At 35.1% G+C, this 14452-nt stretch overlaps 1 protein-coding gene across 1 annotated transcript in view; it reads left to right on the top strand.

The window, feature by feature from the left end:
• Window positions 1-1252: 1252 nt before the first annotated feature.
• LOC114475865 (GDNF family receptor alpha-4-like) overlaps window positions 1253-14452 on the top strand; it is a 33108-nt gene continuing 19908 nt past the window's right edge. The window contains exon 1 of the mRNA XM_028467023.1: window positions 1253-1611. Coding sequence (XP_028322824.1) covers window positions 1527-1611 — 85 coding nt within the window. The 5' untranslated portion in view covers window positions 1253-1526. The remainder of the gene's footprint in view (window positions 1612-14452) is intronic.

Raw genomic sequence — 14452 nt, forward strand, 5'->3', positions numbered from 1 at the left:
CTACCTCAGGTGTGTAGTAGTATAAGTTTTCAATGAAATGGTCCCAAACTTTTGAGACTTTAGGTTGGTTCTTCTTCTGTTGCACAATTCTTCTTCATAATGTAAATGGTGAAGCGACACTGCACCCAGCAGGTCATGTATGGTACTGCAGTAAACATTACTAATCATTGTTGCATTACTGTATATGTTACACACATTGTGGTTGGCGCGAGTCTCGTCTATATATTTACAGTATCTATATGTTTTTTATTTTTATTTTTTTATTAGTTAATTGGATCCCCATTAGCTAATCCTTCATAAAAATTTAAAAAAAAATCAAGATTCTAGTACATGTAAGGAAAGAAAAAAAAATCAAAGACAGTTAAAAATATACAAAAACATTACATAAAAAGGTACATCAACACATATTTTCATTACACCATTAAATAAATGGAAATAAAACATGATATATACATTAAGATTGGTAAAAATATGATTTTAAAGCATTTTAAAACGTAGATATGATGGGAGTATTTGATCTGTCAGATATTTTTATACTACATTTTATTTGAACTCGATACATATTTGAGAAAGTTTATGAAACAATTATTTGATATTAATTGTGTGTGATGTGTATTTGAAAAATAATGATAATAATTAGAAAATAAATAAAAAATAAATCCTTACCTATATGTTTTTTTTTTTTTTTTAACAATTACTAATAATAATGCATTGGATTTAATATAGCAGTTTTTCATAGACACTCAAAGTGCTTTATATTGATGTGCATTATTCTTTCACTCCACACACAGTGGTGGTAAGCTACTAATGTAGCCACAGCTGCCGAGGGGCAGACTGACAGAAGTGGGGCTGCCATAGTACGCCATCAGTCCCTCCGACACTCACTCACACACCACATTCATACCAGCCAATCCATTGTGGGTAAAGTGCCTTGCCCAAGGACACAACGACTTGGATAGAGCGGGATTCGATGGACGACCCACTCTACCACTGAGCCATTGTCGCACCGCAACTAGACATTGTAGGCGACCCCATTATAATTCCAGGCGACCCCACATGGGGTCCCGACCCGAGGTTGAAAACCTTGCTTGAGGCTGCACAAAGCGGCTGTTCTCCAACAGGAAACACTCCAGCATCCCACGGGTGTTCTCTGGCAGACGGGGGGAATCTGCGCTCTGACCGGACAGTAGCGCTGAAGTTGCGCACGCAAAAGCCAAATGCGGCAGCAGCAGCGGCGCGTGCATGCGCCTGTGCGCGGCGCGCGCTCGGAGCCAGTGTGACTGATGAGAGCTCAGTGTCAGTCAGTACCACCACTCCATGGATTAACATCTATCCAGAGGTCACAAACCACACCGTGGGATCACATGGGGATGTCACAAACCCACAGGAGAACTTGAGTCGCTCAGGTTTTTATTTGTGGAGAAGTTTGCGCCGTTTTCCGCGGTCACAGAGTCCGTCCGTGCGTCCGGGAGCAGCACGAGGAGAGGAGAGGAGAGGGTGGATGTGGATGGAGAACAAAGACCACCATGAGTTTCTCACTCTGTAACTTTTCAATGTCAACTAACAGGATGATGATGATCATTGGACTCCTGCTTCATGTCTTCTCTCACGGTGAGCGCTCTGTATTTACACTTATTTCCATCAAATGTTGCTTGTTTTGTGCTGTTTTCATTTATTTATTTATTTATTTATTTATTTATTTATTTATTTATTCTGTAGATGTTAGATAAATCAGGTGGTCACCAACACGGTGCCCGCGGGCACCAGATAGCCCGCACGGACCAAGTGAGGGGCCCTCAGGAGCTCTACTCACCAATGAGCTCCATCTAAAATCTGATTTACTTTCCAGGATTCAAACTCATAAAGATACAGTAGCTATATGAGAGATATAGTTAGTATTTAAGCTAAATACTGCTGCACATGACATGATAAGATAAGATAAGATAAGATCAGATCAGATCAGATCAGATAAGATCAGATCAGATAACCTGTATTGTCCCACAGGGGAAATGTGCAGTGTTTCAGCAGCAGGAGATGAATAAACAGATAAATAAAGTGTAATAAAAAAAGAGGAAGATATATACACATAATTAGTTTTAGTATTGAATTACCATCTTTAAATGTTTATTTTCACTGAAACATTATTATATTTTTGTTGCAGATATGGTCTATGTGTGTGGTATGTTATATACAGTGTTTCTCAACACCCTAGGGGTACTTGATGGCACTACCAGAGTGTGGAAGTGTGTGGGGGGATGAAAGCATTAAAAATATGGGGCTTTATTTCGTTTATTTTTAGTTTAAAATGATAATCATACTAAATATTACCAGCTACTCACAAAAACACACAAAATAAGAGAAAAAGTTCACTAAATTCTAAAAAAAAAAACTCACAAACAACAAAATACACAAAATGACATCATAAACACATGCACTAAGAGAGAAAAATACTTACAATTTTCCAGCAACACAAACAAGACGACAACAAAGACACTGAATGAGAGAAAAAATACACAACATTATTGCAACAGACACAAAAATAACAGAGAAACATACAAAACGACACCAAAAACACTCAAAATAAGAGAAAAATATACTGAATAATAAAAAGAAAAGACAACAAAACAAAAAATGACACAAAAAACACACAATGAAGTGAAAATACAAGATCTAAGCAAAATGTTGCAATCAGACAAAGAGAACCACTGCAGTATAAAATGATAAAGATCATTTTTAAAAACGCAAGGTGGATTTTCATAAAATATGACAATTGTTACATTTTATGAATGTTACATGTTATATACGATTAATTAAAAGTTGTCTGTTTGTCGCTAGTAAAATAAGAAGACTATAATTTTCTATGAAATGTAATTAAAATGAAACAATTGCATAAATTAGGAGAAATAAAGTGTTGTGTGTTGAAACTTAAACATTTGCACCTTTTTACATTACTGCTAGCCTTCCTTATCATCTTAGCCTCTAATTAAAGTGAAACTGTAAACACTTATTATAGTATTTAAGAAGTGCTTTTCTAACTGGTAGATAAAATCATCTTAATTTAAATCAACTGAATGTATCTAAGATGTGTTTAAGAAAAAGCTGCAGTCCGCACAGTGTGTTTGATTAATATAATATATAACCAAATGGTAAGGATAATTATTCTGTTTAACATCAGGATGACATCAGAGGTCACGCTGGTTATTGGTTCCCTGGAATCACTCCAAAGAGAGCTATTGATTACAGTATCACAGCATGGGAAAAATGTAGCACTTAAAGTGTTAAAGTGAAGCACGTACATGAAAAAGCCAGAACTTAATCTGTAACGCAGGGGAGCACTTTTATCATGTTTGTGTATCTAAAAAAAAAAAAAAAAAAACAAAAAAAAGATGTGAGAGATTTGACATTTTATTATATTGATTGAAACCTCAATCATCACGTTGGTCGTTATGACTTTAGACAGTGATGTGACCACGAGTGAATCAAATGTCTCCCACAGGAGGATATAAATCCTGCTGGTCAGAGGTTATTAGTTTTATAACCTTTTCTGTGATTGACTGAGTGAGTGAGTGCAACAGTCTTTGTTATCATCAGCACGCCAGTGATGCTTGAAAAGCCGCATTGTGCATGTGAGCGTGGTTACCGAGAATGAAGAGAAAATGTATTAAAGGTGAAGGAGACCATGAGACATTAGTGTCTGTGAACGTTGAACCTTTAAAACTCTCGATACGTCACGAGTTTGGATCAATCCTTGCAGCTAAATATTTTGAAAGTTGAACCAGTAAACATGCTTGCATGGTCTCACTGTTTCCTGCATGGTCCGAAAACATATTCTCTAATTTTCAAACTGGGGCCTGGGGACCTGTAGAGCCCACAGGTGCTAGTTTTTATAAAAGGGGCGGGGCTAAAAGTGCTTGTTTGTGAGGCAAGTTGGTCCCAGAAGGTCACATGATGAATTATTCTCAGCCAATAGCAAAAATCTTTTGTAATCGCTGGGTCTCAACCCATAGAGCAGGGATTTTCAACTGGTGGGTCGGGACCCAAAAGTGGGTCGCATACCTGTACTGGGTGGGTCGTGGACAGCTGTGGTAAAAAATGAACAAATACTTAATGTCTCTCATGTTGGACTTGTCTTTTATTTTAAAATAACCTTTTCATTAGACAAGCATGCTGTAAAATGCATGTTGCAAGGAAAAATATATAGATTTATGTTTTAAAAAAGATTATATATCTATATGTGTGTGTATGCTTTCAACAGCTGTTTTTGAAAAACTAAATTTAATTGGTTGAATTCTAAAAAAGTGGGTCACAATTTAATGACCTTAGTAAAATGTGGGTCCCAGATGAGAACCCCTGCCATAGAGGGCAGTTACAACTAAATATGACAAAGTGAAAGACTTTGACTAAAATGTTGAGAGTTTGACCAGGATCAATCAACAGTTCTACTTCACACCCAATTATATTTGGTTTTGGGGTTTAGTTTCTGTTTATGATGAAATATTCAAAGAATAGACCATTATTTGGTGGCTATTGGCTACAAAGGGCAGTAAATTGTGTGTTATTGACGTGAGGATTTTGGGGTCTCCCTTGTAAAATCCTCAGTGTCCAAAAAGTCTGAGCACCCCTGCTTTGGAGTGACTGTGTGCAGCGCGTCTTGTGCCTGATGTAGGAGTGACTGTGTCCAAATCCCACCTCCTACTTGTTTAAAGTCGCAGATTTGACTTTGGAAATTTTTTTTCTTAAAAAACTGATCGTTAAATACTGGCCTATAGGGATGTAACGATTCACTCAACTTCCGATACAATTCACAATACTGGGTACACGATACGATTCTCTCACAGTTTATTTTACAAAATGGGACTGTAGACAAATGATGATTGAAAAATATGCCTTTATTTTATTTGGGAAAAAACTAGAAAATACTGTATTATTTTCCTTTTATTTTCCATTGTCAAAAGAATCCCTTGATAAACTATTCAAAACAATGCAATTTAACTAAAAATAAATCTTGAATGAAATAAATAAAGGTATAATACAAATGAAGAAGAAGTCTATTCATTTAAATTCTGGTTCTATAGTAAACAATGCAAAACTGCATATAGTTCTTTTTAAAAGTGCAACTGAAAATGTATTTTGTGCCTTAACAATTGGACTTAAAAAAAAAAAAAAAAAACAGCAGAGGGCGCTGGTAACCCAGTGGTCGGTTGGCATGCAGATATTCTGTGCAGTGAAGAAGAGATGCTATGCTAGCAGATAGAGCTAATAGAAAAACGTGACTTTTACAGATATTCACATAATATTACAGATATTCTTTCGGTGCTAAAGGGGTAAAGAATCATTTATGAACATATTTAAGAGTGGAAGGCGGCCAGAAAGAAAGTAGTAGCAGATTCCGCCCGCCACCTCAGCATTTGGACAAGAGAAGGATAAATATATATATGTTTAAAAAAAGTACTGCGATTCAATTTTCAGAAAGTCGATATCAACTGTGATACCTATGAATTGATTTTTAACTGCCTTACGATTAATCGTTACATCCCTACTGGCCTATAGATTGAAGTTTTCCTCTACACCAGTGTGTTTTAGCCTTTATTTGTTCCTGAAGTATTGTTATGAATAATGTATGAGGTCACTGTGAAGGATGTTTGTCAGATACATGGGAGGAAACCCGATTTTGACCCTTTGTTGCCGAGTCCCTGTGGAATACTGCTGAAAGACACGGAGCAGACTGCAGCCACTGATTGAGTGTTGCTATTTCCGTACCTCATTTGGGGAGAAGTGATTGAGCCCCAACACTGTTGTCATATATTTATTAGAGCTCATTTTCAGGCCGTGAAGATTTCCTTACGGGTGTTCCATGAGTTCATATTTACATGGAGCAGCGTGTGTGTTTAACTTTACTTCAAAGTGCAAACATGTACAGTAGGGCTCAAAACTCATATCTCAATATTTTTTCTCCTATTAATGTCAATGTTTTTAACTCAGTCTTACCAGAAAGACAAATCTGAGTTAAATTTGCGAATGAAAAATGCCACACAAAGACATTTATTAACAACCAGCTGCACAATATGTGCCACTTATGGCTTCTTCTCCCCTAAGGGACAGCACGTGTGAGTGAGTTCTGTAGTGTGGCTTGTTTAGGGGAAAATCTGTGTTAGGACTAGGGCTGAGCGATTTTGGAAAATAATCTAATTGCGATTTTTTTTCCTCAATATTGCGATTGCGATTAATATGCGATAATTTTTTCAAGTGCCTCTTGTCATGTATTTTTCAATGAACACAAGCAATAAATCAATCTTTTTCATAATAAACAATTTCAGGTTTATTTAAACTTGAAATAAATATAAAATGTACATTTCAAAGCACAGATTACAACAATAAAGCAAAGAAATGTGTGGCTTTACCTCTTCAACATATGTAACTAACTTCACGTTTCATGAAACATGTAAACATGTGAACTGCACTTCTTAAACACACTCTGAATTTAACTGGACAGTACAAGACAAAAAGTAAAATAAATAAATACATAAAAAAAAGAAGAAGAAGAAAAAAAAAAATGCAGCCTTTGCGATTAGACAATCGCGTTTTATATTGCGATAATATCGCAAATGCAATTTATCGTTCAGCCGAGTTAGGACGCACTCGGTAATTCATCTAACTGTGTTTTTCATGCTTTTAACCAAAGCAGTGACTCCTAAACAAGTATTTTAATACAAAATAAGCTATAAAAATATACTGTGTATCTCAAAAATATGGAAAAATTGTAAAGAATGACACTGTTTGACTGTAATTTGACAGCAAACAATGCTTATTTTACCTTATTTTCTCACAAAAAACATTAACTGTGTTCCTGGGTTGGGGTCAATTATAATTGTAATCACATAATTGCTAATTAATTACAATTTTGACACAATTATAATTGGAAAAAATAGGTTGTAATTGTAATTGAGTTCAGATATTTGACTTTGTAATTGGCATGAAAATTCCATTAAATATATCAATTATATATATTAATTAAATACAAACCTGTGGAACCATGTTACAATTCTATGGCTTACACGTGTAGTTAAAAATGATTAAAATATGTTTCATATCAAGTTTATCAGTTCTCTTGAGGATCATTTTACCATTTTAAAAGATATAAAATTTATATTTAGATTGAACAATTACATTTAGATACAACACTTAGATTTAGATTGAACATTTATATTTATCTTTTACATTTAGATTTAATATTCATATTCAGATATAACATTTAGATTTACATTTAACATTTATATTCAGTTATACCATTTAGATTTACATCAACATTTATTTCAGTTTATAATTTAGTTATATTAACCTTTCTTTTAGATATACATATTTACATTACATTTATATTTATACATTTATTACATTTAACATTTATATTTGATATTAATTATATTATTAATATTTAGATTTACATTTAACATTTATATTTAGAGATAACATTTAGATTCCATTTAACATTATATATAGATTTAACATTTATATTTAGATATAACATTTATATTTACATTTAGCATTTATATTGAGATATAACATTTAGATTTACATTTAACATTTATATTTAGATATAACATTTATATTTAGATACAACATTTAGATTTACATTTAACATTTATATTCAGATATAACATTTAGATTTACATTTAACACATATTTAGATATAACATTTATATTTACATTTTACATTTATATTTACATTTCACATTTATATTTAGATAAAACATTTAGATTTACATTTAACATTTATGTTTAGATATAACATTTAGATTTACATTTAAAAGAAATGTAAATATGTATACTGACACAAAAAAGGCTCAGACACCCACACCAAAAATATTAATATCAATATTTTAATTGATTATGAAGCCTAACAAGGAGACCAAGAGATGAAAAACAAATTGAATGATAGATAATATTTTTTAGTCCATTTTACAGCTGATTTAAGACCCTTTATCAATAGAGATGCTAATAGGAAGCTAACACAAGAGGATGGGCTTATTTATTTCATGTTGGGTAATTCTGATTAATTGTAATTTAACTTTAGTCATTCAGAACATAATTGTAATTGACTTTTAGGAGGAAATAATAACTGTAATATTAATTGTAATTGAGATGTAATTGATCCCATCCCTGCAGTGTGTTCTGTATTTTTGACACATGCTGCTGTTTCCTCTAAACGTATGTGATGTTTTTGGTAAATTCATCAGTTTGTTTCTTCAAAGCCAAACCAAACAGATTTTTGAGTTTGAATGAGCAGTAGTAAATATGGATTAACCTGAGGAGACACATCAAAACCTCACCAAATACATATCTGCCAAATATTTCTGTATTAAAACCAGCCAGCGCATTGAAATTTAGGACTACACTCAGAACTGAAAAACAGCAGAAGCTTCAAATTGGAGACAAGCTGAGTGCTTTGATGATGCATTTTACCTGATGGGCATCACAGAGAAGTTACGTATGGTCATGATTGGATGCACCGCTCAATAAATTAAATATTCATACCAAGTTTAAAGGGATTCCTCCACTGTTTTTACAAATGTGGCCAAAACCTTTGAAACATCCTTATTAGTAGATCTATGTCTAATAAAACACATTATTATGCACCATTCTCATTGTATTAACTTTTAAAAATGGGACTACTTTACAGTTTTAGAGCCTGTGTTCCTCCATTTTGAAATCACGTGATTGATGATGTCACACGGCCCCACTGCCTGTAAACATCCCATTGTTTTCTATTGGAGTGAAACATTCAGCCTGTTTTTAGATCATTTAGCAGCTTTTAGGTTAAAATGACAACACGCTGCTTTTGGTTGCTAGTAAGTAGGAAGTAACTAGTAACTAATTAATCAGGAAAATAACAATAAAAACAGCTGCGATCTGAAAAAAAAATGTGACTGCAGGGGGCGACAGTTCCAGCTTTGGAGTTTCAGAGTAGACAACAAAGCAGAGAAGATAGCTCTCCAAAGGCACCTTACTTTTTTACTTTTTACCTTTACCTTTACCGTAAAGGATTCCCACCGAAAAGGACTTCTATCCTCAGGGTTGTGTGTCTTCAAGTCCGTGATTACTCCACTAACTCCACCCACCAAAGCGTGTCAGCACACTGTTTAAGGGAGAGTAAAGGTCCCTTAGGAAAGCTTTTCTTCATCTTTACTTTTCCTTGTTTTTTAGACCAATCAAAAGCGGCACAAGTTGGCATTTTGACTGAAAAAGCTTCTAAATGATCTAGAAATCAGGCTGAATGTTTTCACTCCAATAGGAAACAATGGCATGTTGACAAAGCAGTGGGGCCGTGTGACATCATCAATCACATGATTTCAAGATGGCGGAACACAGGTATTAAAACTGTAAAGTAGTCTCATTTTTAATTATGGTTATTCGTTTAATGAGTTTTCTAATAAGTACATTTCAAAGATTTTCGGCCCCATTTGTGAAAACAGTGGAGGATCCCTTTCATAACTGAACTTAGAATTATGATTTTATCTACACAAACAACACCTTTGGATTCATAAAGTTTGAGCAGATTATGCTAAAACCAGGACAGATTGTGGCTTTGATATTGAACCGTAGGTCGACACACTGGTGTATTCCTCCCTCCAGCCTTTTAAGCAGCAGGCATATGAAATGTAAAGAAACATCTTGACTTTGCACTGCCAGGAACACATTATGGTTTGCTTTGGCGGTGTGTGTTTATTTTCGGTGAGGTCCAATGGAAAGCATGAGCGTTTGAAATCCTGTAAACCCTAGTTTTCCAGTGCACGGCGTAGAGAGATTTGGAGGTATAGAATCCTGCAGTTGCTGCATTTCAGTGGGATTAGAAAAGGAAAAAGGAAATCCAAATCAGAAATATGTGATGTTGAAATGTTTACAGCGGTGAGGGAAAAAGTGAAGGAAAAACAGGGTCAGTTAGTTTGAGAAAGATGCTGAAAAATGCAATCATGATGCAGTGGGAGTTTGTGCTAAGGCGGGTATCATAGATAGCAAGAAGAAATGATGGAAGTGACTGTGAATGACAGTTGGATTTTTGGGGCACAGATGGTTGGAGCCTCACGCACAAAGACCCCCGAGCATCACACGGGATGAGCGTCGGATGAGACAGAGACAGAGGCAGAGAGAGGAGCCTCTCAGCCTCTGCTTTTTAACCATTCAACTCAAAATTAGAAAGTAACACGCAAAGATACACCAAGGAAAAAACCAACAAGTTGGTTTAACCTGGAGGTGGGAAGACGCACGCACACAAGCAGGAATACACACATGGTTTAAAAACACAACAGCCATGTGTTATGAGTCATTTTGTGTTCATTTTGCATATTTTACTGTTTTTCTGTATTTTTGGTGTCATTTTTTGTAACTCTTGTTACCTTTAGTGTATTTTTCTGTATTTTGGTGTTATTTTGTGTATTTTTCTTTATTTTTGCTGTCCTTTGTGTATTTTTTGTTGTCCCTTTGTGTGTTTTCTGTATTTTGGTGTCATTTTGTGTAATTTTTGTTGTCTTTTTGTGTATTTCCATCTATTCTTGGTGTCATTTTGTGTATTTTTGCTGTAACTATGTGTGTTTTTGTGTATTTTTTGTTGTCATTTCTATATTTTTATTGTCCTTTTGTGTATTTTTCTGTATTTTGGTGTCATTTTGTGTATGTTTGCTTTTTGTGTATCGTGGTTGTCATTTTGTGCGTTTATCTGTATTCTTGTCATTTTGTGTGTTTTGTTGGCCTTTTGTGTATTTTTGTTGTCATTTTGTGAGTTTTTGCCTATTTTTGCTGTCATTTTGTGTATTTTTGTTGTCTTTTTGTGTATTTCTATCTATTCTTGGTGTCATTTTGTGTATTTTTGCTGTAACTATGTGTGTTTTATGTATTTTTTGTTGTCATTTCTATATTTTATTGTCCTTCTGTGTGTTTTTCTTTATTTTTCCCGTTACTGGTTTAAATGTCAGACACAGACAGCTGACGTCTACAAATGTTGGATGCATCATCTATTCAGTGGTCTGCACTAGACACTGTTAGTTTGCTCTCATAGTCTTCTAATTGGCAAGTGGAAATCCATGTAATAAAATACAATATATGAATATTAAAGTAGTTTCATACCTGCAAGACTAATAACATGTAACAGTAGCTCAAACAAACAATGAAATTGCTTTCCCGTCTACATGTGTCATAAAGTGTAAATCACAGCCTGAGCAAACAGATAACAGTCATCATAACAGTCATTCATCACTTAACCATTAACCATAACCATAGGACCATTTATTCTGCAAAAAAAACAAAGCATCATGGGAAAAAGATGGACTTTCAGGAGATACTTGTTAGAATTCTCCCGTTTTGTTTAAGGTCGCCCCAAGGTGTCCCAAAAATAATAATCAAACCAAAGACAATTTGTCCTTAGTATATTATCTATAATGATGTGAAAAAGTTTAATGTTGGAACACTGTGAGCTGATGATAAGTAGAAGGAGAACATGTCGATAAGGAAACATAAAAGGCTTAATCAGCACTGATTAGCTGCCGTGTCCTTCTGAGGAAACACAGCCATTATTACAGCGTATCACAACGTAAAGTGTTCAATCAGGGACTTTCAGCCCAATATTTATATACATTATAGCACAAAGATTCTTTACTTTAGCTCCAATAACACACATTTTATTTTGGGTGTTGGAACAATTTAAATAAAGACCACATTTACAATCACATTTATTTTTTATTTGATTTAAATAATCAAATTTACATTAAGTTCTTAATTTAGAGAATTTGGAAAAAGTGTCACAATTTCTGTTTGCCAAAAAAAAAATCAAGGCCTCGACACAAATGTTTAGTTTAGTCAGTTTTGTCGTTCTGTATACTTTTGGCGTATTAATGTTGTTGTTTTGTGTGTTTTTGAAGTCTATTCTGGGTCATTTTGTTCTTGTGTCATGTCTTGTTCGTTTTGTATACTTTTTTGTTGTCCTTTTGTGTGTTTTTGTGTATTTTTGGCATCATTTTGTGTATTTTCATGGTCCTTTTTATGTATTCTTGTTGTCCTTTTGTGTGTTTTTCTGTATCCTTGGTGTCATTTTGTGCATTTTTGGGTGTTTTTTGGTATCTTTAGTGTTTTCTGTTGTCGTTTTGTGTATTTTCAATGTCATTTGTGTGTTTTTTCTGTATTTTTGTTGTCTTTTTGTGTGTTTTTTCTGTATCCTTGGTGTCATGTTTGTGCGTTTTGGGTGTTTTTTGGTATCTTTGGTGTATTCTGTGTATTTGGTAGTCTTTTGTGTGTTTTTGTGTATCCTTGGTGTCATTTTGTGTATTTTTGTTGTCCTTTTCTGTATTTTTGTTGTTTTTTTATGTGTTTTTCTCTATCCATGGTGTCATTTTGTTATTTATTGTCCTTTAATAGTGTTTTTTTCTGTCTTTTTATGGTTTTTTGGAGACATTTCCTTAACTTTGGAGCCCGAGGGCCTCCTGTGGCCCCGGGGTCGTCAGTTGTCCATGTCTGTGTTCTAAAGCAAACAATATCAGGGAACAAATGCCGTGGCCTGTTTTCCATTCTTTTCTACTGCAAATCAAGTGCTGTCTTCACTGTCACAGTTCTCGAGTACATTTCACTTCACGTCGTAGTTTTACTTCCTCATCTGAAATTACAAGCCCACAAGTCTCTTGCCCTCCAGCCTGCCCAGAATGTTCCAAGAACAAAAAAAAAGGGAAATTTGCTAAAGCATTTTGTTCGCTGTACGAGCTGCTATGTTTTGGGTGTGTGTGTGTGTGTGTGTGTGTGTGTGTGTGTGTGTGTGTGTGTGTGTGATTTGTGGTTTTTGGCGTTAACCTTCATCAGCTCTGCTTCACAAATCCTATTAATCACCCTGGTGAGAAATCATTAGAGTGCATTATGCTACAGATATCACAGTAATTCATCTCAAAATCACTTAACTTCTCCTTTTTTTAAACACATTCCCCTTCCTCAGACCAACAACTTCCCACATCCAGGCCCCTCTTTCACATTGTGTTGTATAACTAACTGCATAATGTGGACTCAGTGCTTCTTTATCATCCTGACATTAAGTAATTGGAGTTATTAAAAGTATTCTGAATTGTCTCTGGGGGGAGGGGGGGGGCATCACAGCTAGTCAGTACCTAATTCAGGTTGTGTTAACCAATGCGTGTGTAAAGCACTGCATGTGCGCATGTTGTGTGTGTAACTGAAGACTAAAGTGCTGAGAGTCAAAATTCTAACTTTATCTAGCATTCCTACTTAAACTCAGAATTCTGAATTTAAACTCAAAATGTCGACTTTAAACTCAGAATTCTGAATTTAAACTCACAATCCTGACTTTTTGTTTCTCAGAATTCTGACTTTAATGTCAAAATGTCGACTTTAAACTCAGGATTCTGAATTCAAACTCACAATCCTGACTTTTTGTTTCTCAGAATTCTGACTTTAATGTCAAAATGTCGACTTTAAACTCAGGATTCTGAGTTTATCTTCAGAATTCCGACTTTAATCTCCATATGTTGACTTAAATCTCAGAATTATGAATTTGAACTCAGAATTCTCACTTTTTTTGCTCATTCTGAATTGAATCTTTAATGTTATTCTCAAAACATTAATAATAATATAATATAATATTTATTTAATTTAAATATTTAATTTATTTTACAAGATCAGGATTTTTGGGCCGATCACCGATAACCAATCAGTGAGTTAAAAAAAAAACATCACTGATTTGATCATATAAATTCAGGTTTTCTGTTTTTTTTCCGGTAACGACCAAATTCCTTTGGTACTACCTGATACAGATTCACGGCAAATCAAACGGTGCCATGTTTTGGGACCTAAATGCATCCTTGTGACTGTGAGAGAGTGGAAGAGTTAGCTATTTCCATGCAGGACCTGAACATAACATTGCAGCGCAAAAGGCTCCACTTTTTAAAATGCGATGCTGACTGAGCTAAATCAGTAATTTAGTCCCTGAACAGCAGCTGTCGACTACAGAGAGTCCTGTGGAGGCAGAACACGCTGGAATTAAAGTACGTAAAGCCTCCATCAGCATTAGCATTAGCATTAGCATTAGTGAAGCAAACACAGACTTTCTTGACTGTGGCATTGCAAAACCTGCTGTTGCTTAGAGTTCCGTGTATTCAAAGGTGGACAGCGGAGGTGGGGGGCGCACACACACGCACGCTTCTGTGTCCATCATCACCCTGAAAATGGACAGAAGTCTATGGTATAAAAGCCAAAGTAAACGGGAGTGTATCGCTCCGCTCTATTACTCTCACTTTACTTGCTCAAGCTGACACACACACACACACACACACACACACACACACACAGCACACACACACACACACAACGCAAACGCACCTCACGCAGACACTTCTCTCCGGTTTCAGAGCCGGTATCCTGGGGAAGAGTTTGGTGCAGTGTAGATTAACCCTACCGTGAAAGTTTT

This window comes from Gouania willdenowi, chromosome 14 (genome assembly GCF_900634775.1).
Source record: "Gouania willdenowi chromosome 14, fGouWil2.1, whole genome shotgun sequence".
NCBI classification, from domain to species: domain Eukaryota; kingdom Metazoa; phylum Chordata; class Actinopteri; order Blenniiformes; family Gobiesocidae; genus Gouania; species Gouania willdenowi.